This window comes from Callorhinus ursinus, unplaced genomic scaffold (assembly GCF_003265705.2).
Source record: "Callorhinus ursinus isolate GAN/ISIS: 27379988/994484 unplaced genomic scaffold, GSC_fseal_2.0 scaffold14, whole genome shotgun sequence".
Taxonomy (NCBI): domain Eukaryota; kingdom Metazoa; phylum Chordata; class Mammalia; order Carnivora; family Otariidae; genus Callorhinus; species Callorhinus ursinus.
Genome location: NW_027397076.1, coordinates 36,231,350 through 36,253,628, shown reverse-complemented (window position 1 = coordinate 36,253,628; position 22,279 = coordinate 36,231,350). Strand labels below are relative to the sequence as shown.

At 38.6% G+C, this 22,279-nt stretch overlaps 1 protein-coding gene across 3 annotated transcripts in view; it reads right to left on the bottom strand.

Annotated features, from left to right (window-relative positions):
- Nucleotides 1-2,245: 2,245 nt before the first annotated feature.
- The window catches only part of MDM1 (Mdm1 nuclear protein), a 32,971-nt gene continuing 12,937 nt past the window's right edge, over nt 2,246-22,279 (bottom strand). The window contains exons 6-15 of one of the 3 annotated variants that reach the window (XM_025882960.2): nt 21,281-21,384; nt 21,100-21,199; nt 16,011-16,040; nt 15,498-15,673; nt 14,134-14,445; nt 13,241-13,350; nt 13,042-13,151; nt 5,939-6,049; nt 3,654-3,713; nt 2,246-2,390 (exon numbers count right to left, since the gene is read on the bottom strand). In XM_025882960.2, the coding sequence (XP_025738745.2) occupies nt 3,696-3,713; nt 5,939-6,049; nt 13,042-13,151; nt 13,241-13,350; nt 14,134-14,445; nt 15,498-15,673; nt 16,011-16,040; nt 21,100-21,199; nt 21,281-21,384 (1,071 nt within the window). In that variant the 3' untranslated portion in view covers nt 2,246-2,390; nt 3,654-3,695. Of the gene's footprint in view, nt 2,391-3,653; nt 3,714-5,796; nt 6,050-13,041; nt 13,152-13,240; nt 13,351-14,133; nt 14,446-15,497; nt 15,674-16,010; nt 16,041-21,099; nt 21,200-21,280; nt 21,385-22,279 lie in introns of all 3 variants that reach the window. The other 2 variants (XM_025882958.2, XM_025882959.2) reach the window with 2 other exon arrangements.

Below are 22,279 nucleotides of genomic sequence, written 5' to 3'. Positions count from 1 at the left end.
GACTATAATAACGTATCTTGGTTGTAGGGTGGTTTCATAGATGTATAGATTCTTTCCCAACTCATTGAGCTGTAATTTTTTTTTAATTATTGCAATTTGTTTTTTGTTTTGTTTTTAAGATTTTATTTATTTATTTGACAGAGAGAGACACAACTAGAGAGGGAACACAAGCAGGGGGAGTGGGAGAGGGAGAAGCAGGCTTCCTGCAGAGCAGGGAGCCCTATGCGGGGCTCGATCGCAGGACCCTGGGATCATGACCTGAGCCGAAGGCAGATGCTTAACAACCGAGCCACCTAGGTGCCCCCAATTGCAGTTTGTTGTATATAAAAGTATGCCTTAATAAAATCAATTTTAAAAATTAACAATGCCAGCTCCTAAACTCCAGCAAGTATCATGGCATATCTCTCATGTAACTAAAACTATTTACCCACCAACTCGAATGCATGTCCTTTGAGCTGCTTTCAGTACAGAGTACTAATCTCTCAACACTCTTCTCTCCCCAGGGCCACTGAGTAGGGCTTTTACAAGGTAGTCGGCAGTATACTACAAAGCTAAATTGTCACCCAGAGACTGGGGATAATCTCAGCCTCGTAAGAACCATACCCTAATCCATCGAACATCCAATAGAGCAAGTTCATGTGGTGAGACTTATTCCAACAGTTGTACCCATATTTTACAGTTTGTAGCTTAGGTAACATAGACTGTGTTTACACAATTCCCTGCAAGCTAGCTGTAACTCCTTTCTTTACTGTCGATCAGTGGTCGTTGAAAACTCTATCGTAACCAACTAGATTAACGAACTTTTGAGGAAGAAGACAATGATACCTCTAAGCGTCTAGAGACACCAAAGAAAATAAGTTCCAAAATTATTTTACAGATAATATGCCTCAGTACATATGTGTATGAAAACCAAATAATTTTGTGTTCTAAACTGCAATTACACACTAATTTCTAACTTTTATTCCCACCTTTAGTGCCTTAATAACTTCTATCAACAAACTATTTTAAAGTCAGTGAGATGTAAGCAAATATTTGTATGCCGTTATTTATAACCTCATAAGATCTTTAATAAATTATGAATATGATTTGCAAAAGCACTTTTGACCAAATTAAGCACTTTAAAACAGACTTTTCATTTGTTTTCTAACCAACAGGCATGAATATTTTGTATATTTTATCTTCAGTACCTTCTGTGTATTCTTGTAAACATCACATGTAATATTTATGAAATTCGTATTTTTCAGAAAATTAGATTTATGATTTGCAAGATGAAGTAAAGAGTAAGAAAACAGAACATGTCCTATGAGTAAAGAATAGTCAAAAGGTATGTGTTAAATTTTTGAAAATAAGTCTGCCTTAGAAATGCTGTATTTTTCCTATATTCATACAAAATTACTGTGGACTCAAGTTTTGTTGCATATGGACAGCTACAAAAGAAGTAGAACATTTGATTAACGTGTTATGAGTAAAATGTTTCTAAAAGATAATTATTTATTCCAGGTAGTAACTTTCTGGAGAAGCCAAAAACTTGAAACACTTCAAACAAACAGAATTGAAATACTTGATCAATTTTTATTTCAAAATGTCTACAAAGTTTTAACTCTCCATTATACAAATAATTTTTCAAAATTGAGACATTATTCAAATGTAAGCCAAAGTCCTTATACAAATAGAATACACACAAAGATCAAAAATATACATATTCTCTCAGCAAACTTTGTTACATAAATAAGAAAAATATATACAGCTCATATTTTCAATTTAAAGTACAATTGTTTTAACACTGCAACCACACACAGAAGGTACTAAAATAAAAAGAAATGCTACAGCAAGTTACAGGAACAACAAATTCATCTTATGACATCTACAAATCATAAAGATACACATAACCAATCTTCAAGGAATATATACATCACACTTGGATCTTAATTTTTACTTCACTTTGTTCATTTTTTAGAATATTCTGTGGATAGGTAAAATTCACAATTCTACCAGCTATCCTTCATACAAAACTTAGAACATGTGAAGAAAACTACGTCTTTGTACTTTGGAATAAGTGTCAAGAGAATTCTTTAAGTTGAATTTGTATGAACCTGTGTTAAAATTTTCCAAGTAAACTGAAATGGCTATTGAAAAGTCAACCAATTCTTTTTAAGTAGGAAATGTTGGGGGAAAATATCCAAACACTTGAAAAGTCTCAACATAGTAAAGCAATAAAGAAAAATTATGCCAATGGTGCCCTAGATTGTTAAGCAACTCAACTAGATATATATTTAATTATGTTTTGCCCCAGAAATTCTCCTTCCTTTTCTGAGCTCGTGCCAGAGTTTGAAAAGCCCGGAGGCTAGAAGCTGCAGAGCGAGCAGAGATCTCAGATAATCTGTCCTCATCTGCAATGAAAAAATTACAATCAGTGTAGAAAATACCTCTAATAAAAATACTATGTTTTATAACATTAACAAAATTAAAAGCATCAAGCTTTGTAATGTCAATATTGACTCTGTCAGAAAAAAATTATTAAAATATAAGATATTAACATTTTCAGGATAGTTCAACTATAATTTCCCAAGTTTACCATACTTAGAAATCAAACACTTTAATGTTAAATGAGCATTCTGTTTCCTGCCTGAAATCCCACAATGTCATTACCTAAAACACATGGCCTGTGATTTCAGTATTACTTGGAAACAATTCATCATCATACTGTCTTGTCCTACTTTAAAAAGCACAGCTGTTCTTGGCAAAAAGCTTTTATAAGCATTTTAAAAACAAAATGCTATACCTTAACATAGTGCTTACATCACATTTCCAAAATAATTTCACTTAATGTAGAAATAATGTTTGACTTTAACATGCTACCCTTCATTATTACAGAAATTCCTCATTCTCAGTAAGCAAATCTATTATAAGGTTATTTGTAAACACTGTTCTTCCATTAAAAAAACACAACTGGATTCAAAGTGTCCAGATGTTTGCATTTTAAAACATGGTAACTTGATTTCTAGCTCACTGAATTCTGAAAAAAGTCCCAAGTTTGCTAAGAGAAGAGAAAATCTTCAATGTATATGAACTTATAATACATAAAGTATTAATTCAAAGTTACTTTCATATCCAAAATTTATAAATTCAGTAATTTCATACATTTTAGGATGAATTAAATAATAATTTTGATTGTTCACATCAGGAATCAAAATTCCTCTAGCCACTATCAGAAGCAAATGAATTTGTCAGAATGCTACACAAGAAAAAAGTCCACATCTTCCCTAATCATATTTTTTTGAGAACTGAAAATTGACAATATACAGATATTTGGAAAAAATAACAGATATGCTAGAGCAAATTCCTAAGCCCCCAGCTAGCCAGGATGGAAAAACAGAAAGAGTACTGATCTCAGGTGTGATGCTAGGCATAATCTCTCTTATCATCTGTTTGCCCTAAAAAAATTCAAGATTTTAGGTCCCAGTTTACTCATTTGTAAATGGGGATAATTTTACCCCCCTCACAGGATTTCACAGATCTAATGAAATAATATCTGTGGAATTGCTCTGTAAACTATAAAATGCTAATCCAATGTTAAGATCATAATACTATTATAAACTACCATATAATAAAACCTCATATTTTGATCATATGTTATTTTATTACTGAAATACCTTCATCATTAAAGACTTCATGCTGAGGCAACTGGAAATTGTTCATCTTTGCTTTTCCCACTTAAAAAAAAAAGGCAGAAAAATTATCCTTCGAAGCCACCTAACAGTATATCTTATTTACAGGAAAACCTTAGTGAAAGTAGACTGTCAAAAATTTTATTAATTTTATATTTTAATAGAAATTATTATTAACAGACCATTCACTAATTTATAATGTGCTTAGCAAATATGTAAACAAACAATAGAAAATTTCTAGAATTCTCTGCAATGACAATATTGATCTATTCTAACTTTAAAGAAATGCAGTAGGCTTCTGTTTTTAAAGATTTATTTATTTATTGGGGGGGGGTGGAGAGGCAGAGGGAGGGGGGAGAGAATCTTAAGCAGACTCAGTGCTGAGCACGGAGCCTGACGTGGGGCTCGATCCCATGACCCTGAGATCATGACCTGAGCTGAGACCAAGAGTCAGACATTTAACTGACTACACCACCCAGGTGCCTCAAGAATGCTGTAGGCTTCTGTTTAAAGACGGTAGATGGACTACACACATTTACAAGAATGACATAAACCCATAGGACAAAGAAAATGAAAGACAATGAAACAGCAACAAAATTTTGGAAAATGGAAAGCAAACAGAAAAGCAGTGCGTATGTTATCATCATATCCAAACTGAATCCTAAGCCAGCAGAGGAAGGAAACCAAGAAGCAACCAATTTGTTCTCCTCTACTGGCTCAGGTTTAGGAGCACTAAGTACCCTTGAAAGTTGGAGGGAAGGTAAAACTGAACCAGGAAACTGGTTTACAGAACAGGCTGCCAAATCCTTCTTTAAATTTGCACCGTTGGCTATAACTCCTTCCTCCCAAAAGAAGAATGGAGGTTTCATCTTGCAAGATTTATCAGAGCGACTCTGACTGAAGGACACAGGTTCAACTGAGGGCAACGGTACCATATTCAAAACAGGGGAATTCTATATACCGCTTATCTCTTCAAAGGGATAGAACATGACATCCATAAAATAAGAACAGGATGCTGAATAAGGGAGTATACAGGGTTTAAAAATTCTTAGAAATTAAAAATACAGCAAAAAATTTTTTAAAACTCAGAAGAAGGGGTAGAAAATAAAAATGAGTAACCCTTTCAAATTAAAATAAAAAGACAGCAATGGGAAATAGGAACAGTAAGATAAGCTAATTAGATCATGTCCCACCTCGGAATAACAAGGATTGCCGGAAGAGGAGGAAAGAAAAAATGGAGGGGAAGGAATTACTGACTAATTCGAGAAAGTGAGGAACCAATTTCCCTGGCTGAAAAAGTCCACAGAGTACTAGCAAAACGGAGACCCGCGGTAAAAGTTCAGAGCACTGAGTGTGAAGAGAAGGTCCCCAAAGATGCCAGGGGAAAAGAAGCCACACACAAACGATCAAAAATCAGAAGAGCACAAGATTTCTCAACGGCAAAAGTGGAAGCTAGAGAAGAGCACAACAATGCCTAATAAGACGAAAGGAAAATAATTTATGACCTTGAATTCTCCATCCAGGCAGCGTTTAGCAATATCTGAAGACATTTTTAGATGTCACACCTGGGAAAGGGGCGCTGCTGGCATCTAGTGGGTTGCCTCTATGTGTATAGGAAAGAACTTGAAAGAAACCTCACACTTGGGGCACATGGGTGGCTCAGTCGCTTAAGCAGCTGCCTTCCGCTCAGGTCACGATCTCCAGGTGCTGGGATCGAGTCCCGCGACGGGCTCCCTGCTCAGCGGGGAGTCTGCTTCTCCCTCTCCCTCTGCTCCTCCCCACTGCTCATTCTCTCTCTCTCAAATAAATAAAATATGAAAGAAAGAAGGGAAGGAAGGAAGAGAGGAAGAGAGGGAGAGAGGGAGAGAGGGAGAGAGGGAGGGAGGGAGGGAGGGAGGGAGGAAGAAAGGAAGGAAGCTCACACTTACACAAAAGTGAACTGGGGTTATATCACAGCTGAGTGTTCCAGAGAGATGAATGAGACTTTTCCCATTTAAAGAAATCTGTTACATTAACTAAAATACTAGGTAACATAATTTATTAACATAAAGTACTTACTTAAGCCTTTGTACCCACCAGTGTAACACTTTCATTTTAAAAGACAAAAAATTAAAACCAAAATAATTACCATTATGCTGAAATTCTGGATCTCTCAGAGAGCCCTGAATTCGACGAGAGGGATGCCAGTAGGATGGAGCACAGGGTGGAGAAGGAGACTGCCCAGGTGTGTTTGTTGGATATTCTGGAATTTTTGAAACTGGAAGAGTTACCTCAGCAAATTTGGGGATACTGGTTTCAGAATCTTCCCTCAAAGGCAGGGGATCAACTGTTTTTATACCAGCAGCTGGAGAAGTCAGGAGGGATATAGCGTGACTTTCTTTCTAAGTGACAAAAAAAAAAAAAATACAGATATGTCTGTAATATATATAAAAAATCAAACCTTTAAACACAAAAAAAAATAACCATAAAAGCAGTAGGAGACATTATGGGGAAAATCTATGTAACCTCTGTGTAGGAAGATTTTATAAGCCAAACAACCAATATTGGTAAACATATTTAGCTATATAAAAATATACAAACATTAAAAAAATTTTAAATCACAAATTTGAGGAAAATATATAACTTATGTATTGACAATGAATTATCATTGCTCCATAAATATTTCTTTTTGAGTTGTAAAAGATAACTAATTAAAAATGGAAAAAGGATATACATATAAGCAATTTATACAGACATAAATTACAAATAGCAGAAATATTCTACCTCCCTAGTAAACAAATAATTTTAAGATAAAAGCATCAAGATATTAATTTTTCACTTACCAAATTAAAAGATTAAAATTTTTTTTAAAAGCTATACTATAATACCCAGTGCTGACAAGGATGTGGAAAAACTAGCACTCTCCTAGAGTACTGTTGGGAGCACAATCTTTCCAGGGAGCTGGAGAAACAGCAAAAGCCGTAAAACTTTGTGTTCTTTTATCACACAATTACACTTGGAGAGTATTTACACAAAAAGAGATAATATGAACAAAAAAGTAGCTAAAGGACAATTTCTTTACAGCATTTTTCCAAAACAAAAAAATTAAGAAATAGCAATAGGCATCTAGTTTTAAAAAAATTGCTTTCAACAGTAAACAACCAGTATAACTATAGGTTGCATATCATGTCACCTTTAAAACTTAATTGTAAGTGATATATAATGATATGTAAATATGTTCCCAATTCATTGCCAAGTGAGAAAAAATAGATTATGAAACCTTACCTCCAGCACAATAGCCAAATACACTATATACCTAAAGAACTCAAACATTCAATAGTGGCTGCCCTGAACAGTAGGGAGGACAGCATTTATTTTGTTTAGTTGGTCAGTATTTTCTATTTTCCACAATGATAATGTATCACTAGCCTAAAATCCTTGTATAATTTTACTTATTAGGAGAATTCGAACCAGTAAAATCAAACACAGTTCCAAACTTTCCTAGTTATTCCTTGTAAATGTGGCTTTTACTCATTGACTTTGGGTGTATCAACACAATATTAAAAACACTGCTTTCTGACCCAGAGATAACCATTTTCTGCAATGAAAGGACTGTTTTTTGTTTTGTTTTGTTTTAATTTATTTGGCAGAGAGAGACACAGCGAGAGAGGGAACACAAGCAGGGGGAGTGGGAGAGGGAGAAGCAGGCTTCCCGCGGAGCAGGGAGCCCGATGCGGGGCTCGATCCCAGGACCCGGCATCATGACCTGAGCCGAAGGCAGACGCTTAACAACTGAGCCACCCAGGCGCCCCAAGAACTTACTGCTTAAAAGTAGAGAAGGCCTAGGGTCTTATCCAACAAACGCTTCTTTTTAAAGCAAGATCTAAAATAAAACCACAAATCTTCCTCTTGCTTCCCTTTTCATAATTATAGGTATCACTTAGGAAAACTGTTCTTTTGATTTATTTTTTCTTTTTCTACATATATACATAGAATTTGAGATCTGTCATACTGCTTTCACGATTGCTAAAAAGGTCTGAATGAAATCTCTAGAATATTTGTAACATATGGGGTTCCCAAGTTTAATTTAACGGCCTTGGTGATCTGGGTTTGAGCCTAAAGCTTTCTCCTTGGCCTCACCATCCCACTCCCCATACAGCCCATTCTCCACTGAACAGCCAGAGGGATTTTATCACATAAATCAGACGTTTGCTGTGTAGATTTAAACCCTCCCAGGGCTTCCCAGTGCCTCAGAATAATAGCCGCACTCCTTACCCACCCTCCCTTCTAAAGCTCATTTCCTACCCTCTCCTCGCCCCAGCCCCACTGGTCTTCTCACTCTTTAAAACTCTCATTGCTGCACACTTGTACTTACTGCTCTTTCAAACTGGAGAACAGTCTCCGCTAATCTCTGCCTGGACACATCCCTCATGAGTCAGGTCCTGGCTAAAATGTCACCTCCTCAGAGGTGCCTGTCCTGACGGCCCAATGTAAAGCAACCTCACCCACACCTCGGAGGTCCTTTGGGATTTTATTTGTGCTGAAATTATCTCTTTAAAGATTTATCTATTGCTCAGAATGAAAAGGTAAGCTCCACAAGGGTAGGGATTTTGTCGTGATTACCAGTGAATCCCCAAGATACTAGAACAGTGCCTGACACATAGTAAGAGCACATTACATATCGAACTGAGTGAATGAAAGTGAAATTCCTGATGTCCCCCTCCAAAGGTGGCTGCTGTCCAGAGCTCTCTTACCGGTACATGGCATTCCCCATCAATCTTTTTGGGCAAGGCAGAAACCTAGAAGTCATTCATGGTCTCTCACCGCAACACCCCCTCAATGATGCAACCCAGCACCGAGCCTTGATGTTGTCTCCCTTACCCAATCCTTCAGTTTCATCCACTTCCGTCCATGCCCACCCTTCCTAGTCGAAGCTATCAGTAAGTCCTACTTCAACCACGCCCAGGACCGTCTAAGGAGAACCACAGTCTACTCTTGCCTTCCACTGTAACCAAAAAGGTCTTTAAAATATTTCAATGGCTTCCATTGCTCTCAAGAGAATGATAAAAATTTTCCATATTGCTATCTTTTCTAGACTCATCTTGACTTACTCCCTGCCACACACTATACTTGCCTTTGTTTCTTAGAACTCTACGGGGGCCCCTGGGTGGTACAGTTTGTTAAGCATCCGACTTGGTTTTGGCTCAGGTCGTGATCTCAGGGTCATGAGATCAAGCCCCGCATCAGGCTCCACCACTCAGTGAGGAGTCTGCTTAAGACCCTCTCCCTCTCCCTCTCCTCTGCCCCTCCCCACAATCGCTTGCACACTCTCTCTCTGTCTCTCTCTGAAATAAATAAAAAGAACCCTATATTCTTTCTCACCACAGAATACTGACACATGCTATGCTTCTCCTCTCCACCCTTTTTACCTCGTCAACTTTTCCTCTTCCTCAGTATCTCAGTATCTTCTAAGAAGCATCCCTGACTTCCAAGAAGCTTCCAGACTTCCAACTTCTGACCACCACCTCCTACCTTTAAAACGAATCCCCAGGGGCGCCTGGGTGGCTCAGTCGTTAAGCGTCTGCCTTCGGCTCAGGTCATGATCCCAGGGTCCTGGGATCGAGCCCCACGTCGGGCTCCCTGCTTCTCCCTCTCCCACTCCCCCCTGCTTGTGTTCCCTCTCTCACTGTGTCTCTCTCTGTCAAATAAATATATAAAATCTTTAAAAAAAAATTAAAAAAAAAAAACGAATCCCCATGGGTACCCTAATTTCAACAAGTCTGCCAAGATGTTCCACTGATCCTGTCACCTCTGCACTGTGCCTTACCTTCCCAAGTCCTATTTTTCTGCCCTAACTAACTCAGTCCCCAAGGCCAATCATCATAGTCACTTCCTGGCATATACCTTAGCTCCCTGACCCCCTTTCTCATTTCCTCTTCCTCCTTGACAAAACATGAACTCCAGTTAAATCCAACTCTCTACTTATCCTGCACCTCTGCAGCCAAACATTGCTGGAGAAAAACACACAACTCATCAACACCAAATTTGTGACCACTAGCCAAAAATGGGCCCTTTATGTTACCCTGCATTATCTCACATTTCCCTGCCCAATCCCTCTCCCACTCTCTTGAAAAGACTATTTCATGCCTTCTATTCTTTATTCAAATCTCCAACCTTTTCTTCCCCAGCCTCATTCTCAGCAAGGATCTTTCTTCATGTGCCACCAAGAAACAATCCAAAGAGACTTTCCCAAAGCCCCCACATCTCCCTAGTGCTCACGTATTCTGCCTCCTCTGTAACAATGAAGGAACTGTCAGAGTGCCTAAAATCAACCCTTCCACTCGCTCCTCCCCAGATCCTATGCAACATCTCGAGTGGTGCAGGGCACTCAGTGCACAGGTGCAAAGGGGCTGGCTGGGGCTGCATCAGCTTTTTCTCTCTTTAAAAGTGTTCCTGTTGGATTACGCAGCCATAAAAAAACCCGAAATCTTGCCATTTGCAACGACGTGGATGGAACTAGAGGGTATTACGCTGAGCAAAATAAGTCAATCAGAGAAAGACATGTATCATATGATCTCACTGATATGAGGAATTCTTAATCTCAGGAAACAAACTGAAGGTTGCTGGAGTGGTGGGGGGTGGGAGGGATGGGGTGGCTGGGTGATAGACACTGGGGAGGGTATGTGCTATGGTGAGCGCTGTGAATTGTACAAGACTGTTGAATCACAGACCTGTACCTCTGAAACAAATAAAACATTATATGTTAAAAAAAAAAAAGAAGAAGATAGTAGGAAGGGAAGAATGAAGAGGGGGAAATCGGAGGGGGAGATGAACCATGAGAGACGATGGACTCTGAGAAACAAACTGAGGGTTCTAGAGGGGAGGGGGGTGGGTGGATGGGTTAGCCTGGTGATGGGTATTATAGAGTGCATGTTCTGCGTGGAGCACAGGGTATTATGCACAAACAATGAATCATGGAACACTACATTAAAAACTAATGATGTAATGTATGGTGATTAACATAACATAATAAAATAAAATTTAAAAAAAAAAAGTGTTCCTGTTGGGGCGCCTGGGTGGTTCACTCAGTTAAGCATTTGCCTTGGCTCAGGTCATGATCTAAGTAAAGGTCCTGGGATCAAGCCCCCAAGTCGGCTTCTCCCTCTCTCTCTCTGCCCCTCCCCACTGCTCGCACTGTCACTCTCTCAAATAAATAATCTTAAAAAAAAAAAAAAACTGTTCTTGTCAACATATAAATGTGTTGTTACCTCCTTCATCTTGACCTCACTCCCAACTACCACCAGTGATTCTGCTTCCCTTCACGGAAAAGACTCTTAGAAGAATTGTCTGTGATGACTGCCTCTGATCTCCTCTCATTTCTCTTGAACTCACTTGCATTTAGGCTTTTGTCCCTCCCCACCACCAAAACTGCCCTTTGTCAAGGCCACCAATAATACTCATATTGTTAAATCCAATCACCAGTTCTTAGACCTTACTGATCCATCAGTAGCACCGACACTCCCTTTTTTTTTTTTTTAAGATTTTATTTATTTATTTGAGAGAGAGAGACAGAGATAGTGAGAGCGAGCACAAGCAGGGAGGAGAGGGAGAAGCAGGCTCCCCTCCGAGCAGGGAGCCCGACATGGGGCTCGATCCCAGGACCCCAGGATCATGACCTGAGCCGAAGGCAGACACCCAACCAAGTCACGCAGGTGCCCAACACTCCCTCCTCCTTGACACCTCCAAGGTACCACAGTCTCCGATTTCCCACCGCTGCTCAAGCTATTCCTCATCAGCCTCTTTGCTGGGTACCCCTCAACTTCCCAGTATCAAAGAACTGGGGCTGACACCTGTCTACACATACACTTCTCTATCTGTACCAACTCCCCTGGTGATCGTCCCCAGTCTCAAGATCTCACATACCTGTGCCACTGATACAATACACACTCAAATCTGTATCTACAGCCCAACCTCTCCTCCCACACTCCAAACTTGGAAAGGCAACTGCCTATGTCTACTAGTACATCTAATAAGTTTCTCAAATGTAATGTGTCCAAAATAGAACTCTTAGTCTTCCCTGCAAACCTTTTCCTTACACAGTCTTCCCCATCTCAGTTAAGTGGCAACTCCATCCTTACGCACAGGCCAAAAATCTTGAGTCATACTTGATTCTTGTCTTTCTCCCATGCTGTATCTTAACCATCAGCAAATCTGGTCAGCTACACCTTCAATGCATATCCAGAATCGGACTTCATCACACGACCTCCACTGCTACTGGTATGAACCGAACGACCATCACCTCTTGCCTGGAGAGTATAATTGACTCCTATCTAGTTTCATGCCCCTGCTCTCGCATCCCTACTGTCCGTTCCCAACACAGCAGCCAGAGTAACCACGGGAAAACCTAAGTCAAATCGTATCACTCCTCTGCCCCTCCAAAGGCTTCCCATTTCATTCAGAATAAAATTCAAAGTCTTTGCTATGACCTATCAGGCCCTATACGGTTTACTTCCCCGCTATGCTTCCGAACTCAGTGCCCACACTCTCCTTCTCTTGCTTTCTGGCTGGGCTCCAAGGAATCGGGTACCTGATCACCTCAGGGACTTTGCACTTGCTGTTCTTTTTACCCAGAATGCCTTCCTACATATGCACATGGGTCAATCTCTCACCCACTTCAGATTCTGCTCAAACGCCACCCTCTCAGTGAAAACTTCCCTGGCTACTTCCTATTGACCTCCCCTGCTTTATTTTTCTCCTGAGTACTTACCACTGTCTAAAATACTATGTACTGCACCTGGTTATCCTATTTATTGTCTCTCTTCTCCACTAGAATAGAAGTTCAGTAAGGGCCAGAATTTTTGCCTGCTTCTTTCACTGCTGTATCTCCAATGCTAAAACAGTGCCTGGAACATAGCTGGAATACAGCTGCCACCCAGTAGATACTCAATGAAAATTATTGTTTTTCTTCTCTTGCCTCCTGTTGAGTCACTATTGACAAGATTTAAAAGTATATCAGCAGAGGGGCGCCTGGATGGCTCAGTCGGTTAAGCGTCTGCCTTTGGCTCAGGTCATGAGCTCCAGGTCCTAGGATCGAGCCCCACACTGGGCTCCCTGCTCAGCGGGGAGTCTGCTTGTCCCTCTCCCTCTGCCCCCCTGCTCGTGCTCTCTCTCTAATAAAATCTTTTTAAAAAAAAGTATATCAGCAGAAATAGAATGTTACTGTCAGAAAAAACAATTCAATGCCTTTGCCTTACTCAAAGCAGGTTAATAGTATCATCTTCACATACAACACACAGAATTTTCTAAGATCTGAACCTATTATTCATTTGTTACATGTGACTAAAATAATCACTTCCTAAAAAGATATTTTTTCCCCCAAAATATAAATATTTACCTTCCTAAAATCATTCTTTGCAGTTTCTAAGCCATCCTGAGAAGATATTCTTTTCCTCTGCTCTGGGACTGGAAGCCTCACTTTAGATGGAGACACTAAAACAGCACCACCTGGAAAAATGCAGAAGACAACTGGTCTCAAACTAAATTCTCATGTAGAAAAAGCAGGTAAAATAAGAACTACAGTGTCTGCCCATTACCAACAGCTGGAGTGGTGAGATCGTGATGAGTCCTTTGGATTCCACCAAGTTCTCTTAGCTTTGGAGTAGGAAGCCGGCCTCCTTTTCCAGAAGATACAGAAGAATCTGACCTACAAGTCCAAACAAGCTACTATGAAGCATTTCCTCCAGGAAATAGGATTAAAAATATTTTGTCATTATTGTGCAATAATACAATACAATAATACAAGTTATAAGATAAGGCCATTTTGTTTCTGAAAAAATAACAAATCCACATGCGGTTAAGAGTGACTGAATATTGGAAAAGAGGGAAGATCACTGCAAGTCAGCAACAATAAAGCAGAGAATTCTTCCATTACATCAGGGCCTAAGTTTCCTATTAGGCACAAAAGTCATGACAGAATGAGAAGGGATTTGGATTATGAACAAAAAGCACCATTATCAGTGGTAAAGAACTACTCCCCAAAGGAATTAACATATAAACCAACAAGAATTAGCTATTTGCAGAAACCACTTATTTTAATATTACAAAATATTGTCTTTCTTTCTTGGTAAAACATTTGATATTAAAGAATATCAGCTATTTTCCTCAAGTCATAAAGAAAGCCATTCTCCCAGACACATTTACAAATCTAGCAAATCATAACTAGCGGGACATAAACAAAAATAACCCTAACTACTTCCTCCCCCAGTAGCTCAGTGTTCAACTGTTCACCTACCAATTACTGGTGACTCACATACCTGAGTCAAATTATAAATCATATAAAAAAATGCCTGCTTTGTGACATTAAAGTAACATCTGTTCTCTATTAGTCATAAAACCAAGAGTGTAAGCCACTGTACTTGGTGACAAAACAGAAAATATTAACTGTGTGCATAATGCTTCCATATACCGACTAATTTAAAACTCTCACCCTTCTTTTATCTCGTCTGCCTTAGACTTTTCAGGTACTTCCAGCTTCCCCAGCTCCCCCAGCTCCCCCGTAGGGACCTGCTTGCCCTTCTCCGTCTCCTCCTCCCCGCCCTCCTCTCGCGGCTGTTTCTGCGCGCCTTCACTGGGGTTCTCTCCATCCCACGCCAGGCGCCTTCTAACGGGTGTGGTGGGAGCCTCTGACATGCCCAACTTCTCTGTGGTATTTTTCTGCGGCTGCTCTTCCAAGACAGGCCTTTTTTCTTCCAGTGTTGTAGAAGGACATTTCTGCAAAGTCTTATGGCTTGTAGGATCTCTGCATAACAAAAAGTTTCAAACTTGACTTTGAGATTTCTAGTTTATACTAAATTTAACGAGTCTGTCATTCCCTTCCCGTGTTCACAACTAGGTTTCCCACAGATATTACCTTGCCCAGATACTGAAGAAAGAAATCTAATTAAGAGTTCATTTGACAATATAATAAACTAAAGCTACAATTTGGATTTTCTATTAAAATGCTCCAAAATAAAATATAGGTATCTCCTCTTACTCCTCCCTTCACACATGCATGCCTGTACCACTGCTGACAACACTCATGAGTGTCTCCTAGACTGGCATTTACACACATAAACCAGGACTCCACATGGTCTAACTCGTTCACTTACTCAATTAGGGTTTATGCACAAACTCAAGTATACTTGTGGATCAAGCAAATTGATTCAAACTTTACACTTTAGATAGATTAATCTTTTCCGGACATCCCTAAAGAATGGATTTTGTGATGAATTTTTAAAATCAGATGTCATAATTAGAACTTATAGTTCAATTCGGCTTATATGACTATTAACATACCATAACTAAAACTATTTTGCTACAAATCAATGTGCTATTTCTCTTATAGTTAAATAATGTTCACTTTAAAACCCAAAAGAGCAGAGATTTGTCCCACAGAATCAAGGCCTAAGTGTCTTATTAGCCACGGAAATCTGTTAATGAATGGTAACAGGATGTACACTAGCTTATATTCTCTAAGGTGTCATTGTTGTTGCTACCTTTTCTTCTTCTTACTTTTTAACGTTCTTTCCATCTATTGCGTAATCATTCCTAGTCTACCCTTCGGAGATATTATAAAAATTACATATATATAGTATAAAGTCCAGTCTTCCAGATTTACACTATATATTATTTACACACAGCTTTACTTTTCACAGAAAATACACTAAAAATAATGAAATGTAATAAATGGCTGGCGTATCTCCATTTGACCGGAAGACAAACTTTGAATGGTCATGTCAATTTCCTGTAAGATTCCGTGATCTACCTAAGCTACAACATACTTTTGTGCCAGCCACAAAGAACATAGCTCACCCAGCAAGATCTAGAGCTCTAATGTTACTACTAATGGTTCCTTCTGAGCTTGTGGTGGAGGAGACATCCCAACAGCAGTTGTTGTCAGACAGAATCTGATTCAGATGGTCCCGAGAAAAATGTGTTCCTTGAACTCGTTTCCTATAAAACTCAGCCTTCTCTCGGAGTTCTTTAACCTACGCGGGAGAGTTGAGACATTGTGTATTATTTTAAGTGCTCCTTTGCAAATATCACAACATAGCTTATCAAAGATGATGCACAAATACAGCCAGAGAACAAGGAGAAAGGAAGGCAAAAAGAGCCACAGACATTCGTCAGACTATGTGCATTTTTAAGCAGAAATTAAAACAGTCAAGCTAAAGCGCAATGCAGTTATTTTATTTCAGGCCAGCAGGCAGGAAGAAGAATTTGTAGCAGCTAAGAAAAATATTGACACCTGCTTCATATTTTGACTGAAATTATACAAGTACTCTATGCATTATTACAGTTTTTAAAAACTCAAAAGCAACCAACCTCCGCATACCACATGGCATTTAGAGAAGCCTAGGAGAGGAATACAGAAACACACTTAATGACAGGTTAATGCCATAGTTGAATATTAATGGGAATCAATGAAATACCTTATTATCCTTCCTTCTAAATATATAACAAAGTTGTCAATCAATATTTTTAAATTATTTTTAGTAATATTTAATTCACTGAGGAAGATATCTTAATATTACCTTGAACACCAGCCACATTCTTGCATGGCTGGAGTGCTATCAACGACAGGTAACCTAATTATTACTCCTCCTCGCCCACCTCTGGAAGAGCAGTGAGAGTAGGCCATGCCGGAAACCCCTATCCCGGCTTTATTTCCTGGCTTCCACAACAGCTCTACTACTCTACAAGCCCCCAGGGAGAGAATCATGAGGCTTCCTTCTCCAACCTCCTCAAGGTTCCGCTGGCATCAGCAAAACCTCAACTTTTAAAAAATGTACTAAATAAAAATTGTAATATATTCAGCAAAGTGACAATACAAAATAATATTCTGATGAATTATAAGGTAATCTGAATTCCCTAATATGCAAATAACATCTTTTCATATGGAAAGGAGCCTTTTATACTCTTTGAAACCCTTTCATTTTATACATCATACTGCCACCTGCTGGCTTCCCTAAATGCAATTCCACCTTATAAAAAAATTAAGTTGCAGCTTAAAATTGTTTAAAATCATCTTTATTTATTCTTCAAAAACTCAATTTCTCCTATCATAAAGATGGGATAATAACATTAAAAGGATATGCAGATACTGTCTGCTAAAATTGTCTTTCACTTACAGGCAAAAAAGCAAATGAAACTTGGCATTGCAAAAGCAATAGAGAAACACATCCTCAGTTCCTTAAGGAGACACTCCTAAATGCAAAAGGATGAAAGTCTTACATCTGGGGCGCCTGGGTGGATCAGCTGGTTAAGCGACTGCCTTCGGCTCAGGTCATGATCCTGGAGTCCCAGGATCGAGTCCCACTACGGGCTCCCTGCTCAGCAGGGAGTCTGCTTCTCCCTCTGACCCTCCCCTCTCTCATGTGCTCTCTCTCCATTCTCACTCTCTCAAATAAATAAATAAAATCTTTAAAAAGAAGGTCTTACATCTGTAGGGAATTAGCCAAAGCAAAAGACAACATCTGTCATGGTGGCATAAGAAACCATATAATCCTAGCAGGGTCCTACTGTTCTAATGAACCAAACCTGAAACATTCCTGAAGGATAATTCAAGATATTTTCTTCACTGCCAAGAAAAATTGAGCCATGTTCATCTAACATTTCTGTTCATTCCTAAACTTTAAATTCCTAGTAGTGGTTTTCGCATTTAACAGGTGGAACTAAGACATATAGTTTGAATCTGTTGAAATACCAACCAGGGTGTTTTGCTGTTTTTGTTTTAAGTAGGCTCCATATGCAACGTGAGACTGGAACTTAGGACTCCAAGATCAAGAGTCGCATGCTCTACCAGCAGAGTCAGCCAGGCACCCCCTCACCAGGCACTGTGAATGCACAGAGGCCTTGTTATAAAGTGCCTTGATATAATCCAGATTTTATTTCTATTAAATCCCCTAGTGTTTCAAATGTCTCACAGCTGCTCCATCACCTACAAGGTCAAATCTTCAAGCTCTAGCACAGCTTCCTCCTCCGTTCTCATCTCTCTTCATGCATATCCCCGTTAGTACTTATTTCATTCTACTGGAATTAATGGCTCTCATCATTCTCCCCCATTAACCTGTAAACTCCACAATGTGAGGGAAAATGCAGCACATCCTGAGTGTCCTGAGTGTGCACTAAGTGCTAGGCCTGAGCTGGATGTCTGGGAGCCAGAGATAAGCAAGAAAGTCCCCGCAGCACTCAGTGTGCTCATAGTCCGATAGAGGAGGCAGACCTCCTCCTCTATGACAAATTATCATCATAATACTGGAGGGTCTATGGTGCAATAAACAAAGGAGATATAAATTGAAGGAGTGGTTCAAAAGGGGGTCCATCAGCCCTGCACTGTATTGCGGGGGGGCGGGGGCAGGGAAAAGCAGCAGAGAAGGCTGTATTCCATCTAGGTGGGAGGACCTCCTGTCTGATGAATGAGAAGATGGGTAAATATCCCCCCATGTGCCAGTGATCCGGTTTTATTTGTCAACAATATTTTTTTTCAAAAAGGAGATCCTAGGGAAATTCTGTAAAACTGAATTCAGTTCTATTTTGTTAATGACATTCAAATCTCAATGTTTTAAATTTATCAGCAATCTTTATTGATAATCTTAGTGCTAATATAACAGTGGCTTACAAATACCTAGTTTTAGATTTCTATGATCCGAAACTAGAATGAAAAAATAGAAAGTTGATATTTCCTAAAGCAAGTTGTTCTACTAGAAAAAGAAAAAAACCTAATGGTATGAACTCAATATCAAGAACAATCCCTACAACCAACAAGCACAGCCACTAACAAGGATATGAACTCAAACTCAATTAAAACAAAACACACACATCCCTTTCCAAGTCAAGTAACACCATCAGATTATAGGATATAAAGGCAAGAAGTAAAATGTTTTCATTTCTGAATTTCTTTTCCCAAAATAAGAATTCAACTAAGTTATTTAAATATATACAGAAAATTCAAATTTAAAAAACTGAAAGATTAAAAAATAAAAATTTTTCCCCAAAAATCATCCCCATCAAAATGAGTCATCTTATGCCTAGCCATCCCTACAATGCCTGTCAAATTACAGCATGTCTCTCAAATGTGGAACTTTATCTTGAAATAAGGTCCTATTTGTGGAAGACACATTAGGAAAAAGTAGCTCAACTAATGTAGTTTGGATGATTAGAAGATTACCTAACAATCAAGAAAAAAGAAATTTAACACAGGTTCAGTAGTTATTCTAAGGATGAGACCAGACAATCACAACTGCTGGTTATTCTTAAAAATAACCCATTAAGTGAGCATCTTAAAAAGCAGTAGTGCCAATGGTTATATAATGGACATAACACATATACAGCCACTGGACAAATAAAACCAACCACTGTCATGTTATATGAACTGGTAGTTGGGTCTTAGGATAAAATACCCAGGCATTAGACTATAAATAGATTCAAAAAGTTTAATATTTCAAGCAACATAGGAGGAAATGAGTATGACATATGGACCAGAAAACTATAACAGGACTCAAAAAGCTAATATTCTAATAATAATAAAGTCACTGATGTCCAAGTGCATTTGAAGAGTGTGAATAATATTCCTTCATGAAACGTTTGGAGAGGGAAAATGAGGGAGTACCTTATATTTAGATACCTCATAAGCAGCCACATAAGTAAATGTCTTCAAGTTAAAAATGAAATCTAAGATTTAAGTAAAATATGGCCCATATTAAATATCTATGACCTGGTCAACTGAAACAGCTATCATCATCAGTGATAAAATTTAGATAAAACTTCTTATTCTTTTCTAGTTCCAATTCACTTTTTGAATTCTTTTGCCCACAGAGATTAAGGCAAACATTGCACTAATTTAAACACTAACAACCACCATTAGCAATGAGTTTTCTTGAAAAGCCTAAAATAGTCATGTTACCAAGATGTTATAATAGGAAACCTTGAAAAGACAGGTCTTAAATTAACATCAACAGAAATGTTTTCTTCCATCAGGGCAGGATAAGGACCATCATCTTACCATGACTCCAGACAAAACAATCCTCTAGTCCATTAAATTTTTAGATCTGATGCCTAAATACCAGCTCATCTTAAAGAGGTCTCAGAGACTAAGAGATAATCTTCCCACAATAAGGAGCCTCTCATGAGTTCAACCTAGTGAAGCCCCTAAATATAACAGGGCCAGAGGCTAATACCTATTAACTGGCCACACTAGCCGTCTATTGCCACGCTCTGGACCCTGCCTCCAGCCCCGGCCTTTCCTCATTCCCCTTGAGACTGCTCAGAGCTCCTTGCCAAGGTCTGGCATGGCCATAAACTGCTCAGGAGTTTCACTGACGCAGTTCCTTTGCTTCATCAGGCTTGCTCCCAATGCTCTTATTTTTAACTTTATTTCACCAGGGTGAATATATGAATTTTGCCTCCAACAATATTTGGGACAGCTTCAAGATTTGCCTTTTACTGTGCCTGTATTGCTGCTGAGCCACGCTCACGTAGGGCAGTAGAGAGCATGAGGGGCAGCCACAGTGGAAGGAATCAAGTAACATTCTGAAACAACACGTAGAATACAGGACTCTCCCCAGGACATTGGCCTGGGGGCTGCCAGTGCCAAGAGCCAGCTGCTCAAAGTGCCAAAGCCTTCCTCCAGAGGCTCATGGCATGCAACTGTTAACCATGGCTTAAAGTACAGAACTATAAAGATTTATTCCCCATTCAAATTATCTCTCTCTTCACAATGATGGCGGAGGGGGTGTTGACTAAAGTCTAAATTGTTTTACTTTTGCTTATTCACACAGAAAAGGCAGGAAACCATCAAGATGGGGTTTAAAAGATGGTAACTGCACAACAACCAGAAACTCCACTGTTTTTGACTGTACGAAGCTTCCCAATTCTAGATTACCCTTTTCCTCAAACCTTTCTTTAGGATCCTCAGAATTTCTCCCATATGTCGGGGTATCCCAACACTGGAACTCAAACCTCTAACAGCACAGGTCACTCCTCCCTTATGCTTACAGACGGTCACAGTACACACTGCCGGTGGATGCCACTGTCAGACAAACTAATCTTGAAAATTAATCTTCAGTTGAGAGACTGGAGGTCTGGATATTATTAAGAAAACTACAATGCTTTAATTCTATAAGCTGAGTTGTATTAACACAATGAAATATTGGATTGTAAAAAGCCTTTTTAACAAAAGACTTTAAGAATAAAAATCTCTAGTTGAAAAAGGAGCTATTTGATATAAAAAAAGTAAACATACTAATAAATTATATCCTAACATATAACTTTAAGGTCCTGATACTTTCAGTGCTACTATTGTATCACACATCTTTAAACTGTAGTCTCTATTACTAAATGAAACTCATTGTGAAATTAAACTAAGATACAGGCTCAAAGAAAATGTGGGCTTACTGAGCTTATGTATACTCACCTGATCTGGTATGTTTTCCTTCACATGGGTCCAAGCCCCGGCTTTATATAAATACTGGGCTGGGCTCAGAAATTTTGCCCTATATTCAGAATTCACCTTCCTAACAGAAATGAAATGAGAGTAAATATTTCACCATGTTGAACATCTAAATACCATGATATTTTTCCTCTAAAATACGTACCCAAGCCTTTGATGTCTCCAAGGAGTAAGCTTCTTTTTAGGCTGGTTTGACTCTTTTGATTCCATCTCTGCTTCTAATTTTAAAGGGTCATCTGTTTTATTACACTAAAATGGAAATAATTTAAACATTTTATGCTTAAAATATGTCATACATTAAAGTGAAAACATAAATGTTATAAATTATAATTGGATATCGTATTATAATTCTGTTTATGGAAGTAAGTTTTAACTACTAAAGATAACCTAGAATTCACAAGCAATCAACAAGCAAGTTTTGAAACTAGTATACCTGGTTGGTTTTTTGAAGTATACCTCAGGATTGGGTTCACTTTATAACAAAGAAATTTTATATCCTTAGCTAGGAAAAAAAACTTTTAATTAACAAATAAACATGTAAATAAATAAACTTGATGTTACTACCTACTGAACAGTGCTTTTACATTTGCCTTTGATATTCCAAATTTACATTTAATTGTGTTACAGTAATTAAGTAGGTTCCACCCAACGAGGTCCTGAACTCATGACCCTGAGATCAAGACCTGAGCTAAGATCAAGAGTCAGATGCTTAACCAACTGAGCCACCCAGGTGCCCTTGGTGTTACAGTAATTACATACTAGGTTCCACTGAGTAAGTTACCAACCACACTGCTTTACTGAATAACTTAACCCTTTTTTTCTGCCTAATATCACAGATCCAAAAATATGTATATATGTGTGTACAGAAATAAATATATAGATGCCAACTGACTTTTAGTCATATAATTTCTATTTTTAGAACCCATAAAGTATTAGCAATAATATTCCAAAAAATTTGAAAATAGGACTTATACTCCATTTACCTATAATTTACAATAATTTTAACCTGACACTGTAACTTAAATAAGGTGTAGTTTCAGAGGCAGGTACTTGTATGTGCTGAGGTAAATCACATAATTTAGACTAGCTATAATTTGGCATGCTGAAGCTTTGGTTTTAAAATGCATGTACATATACTTTAAAT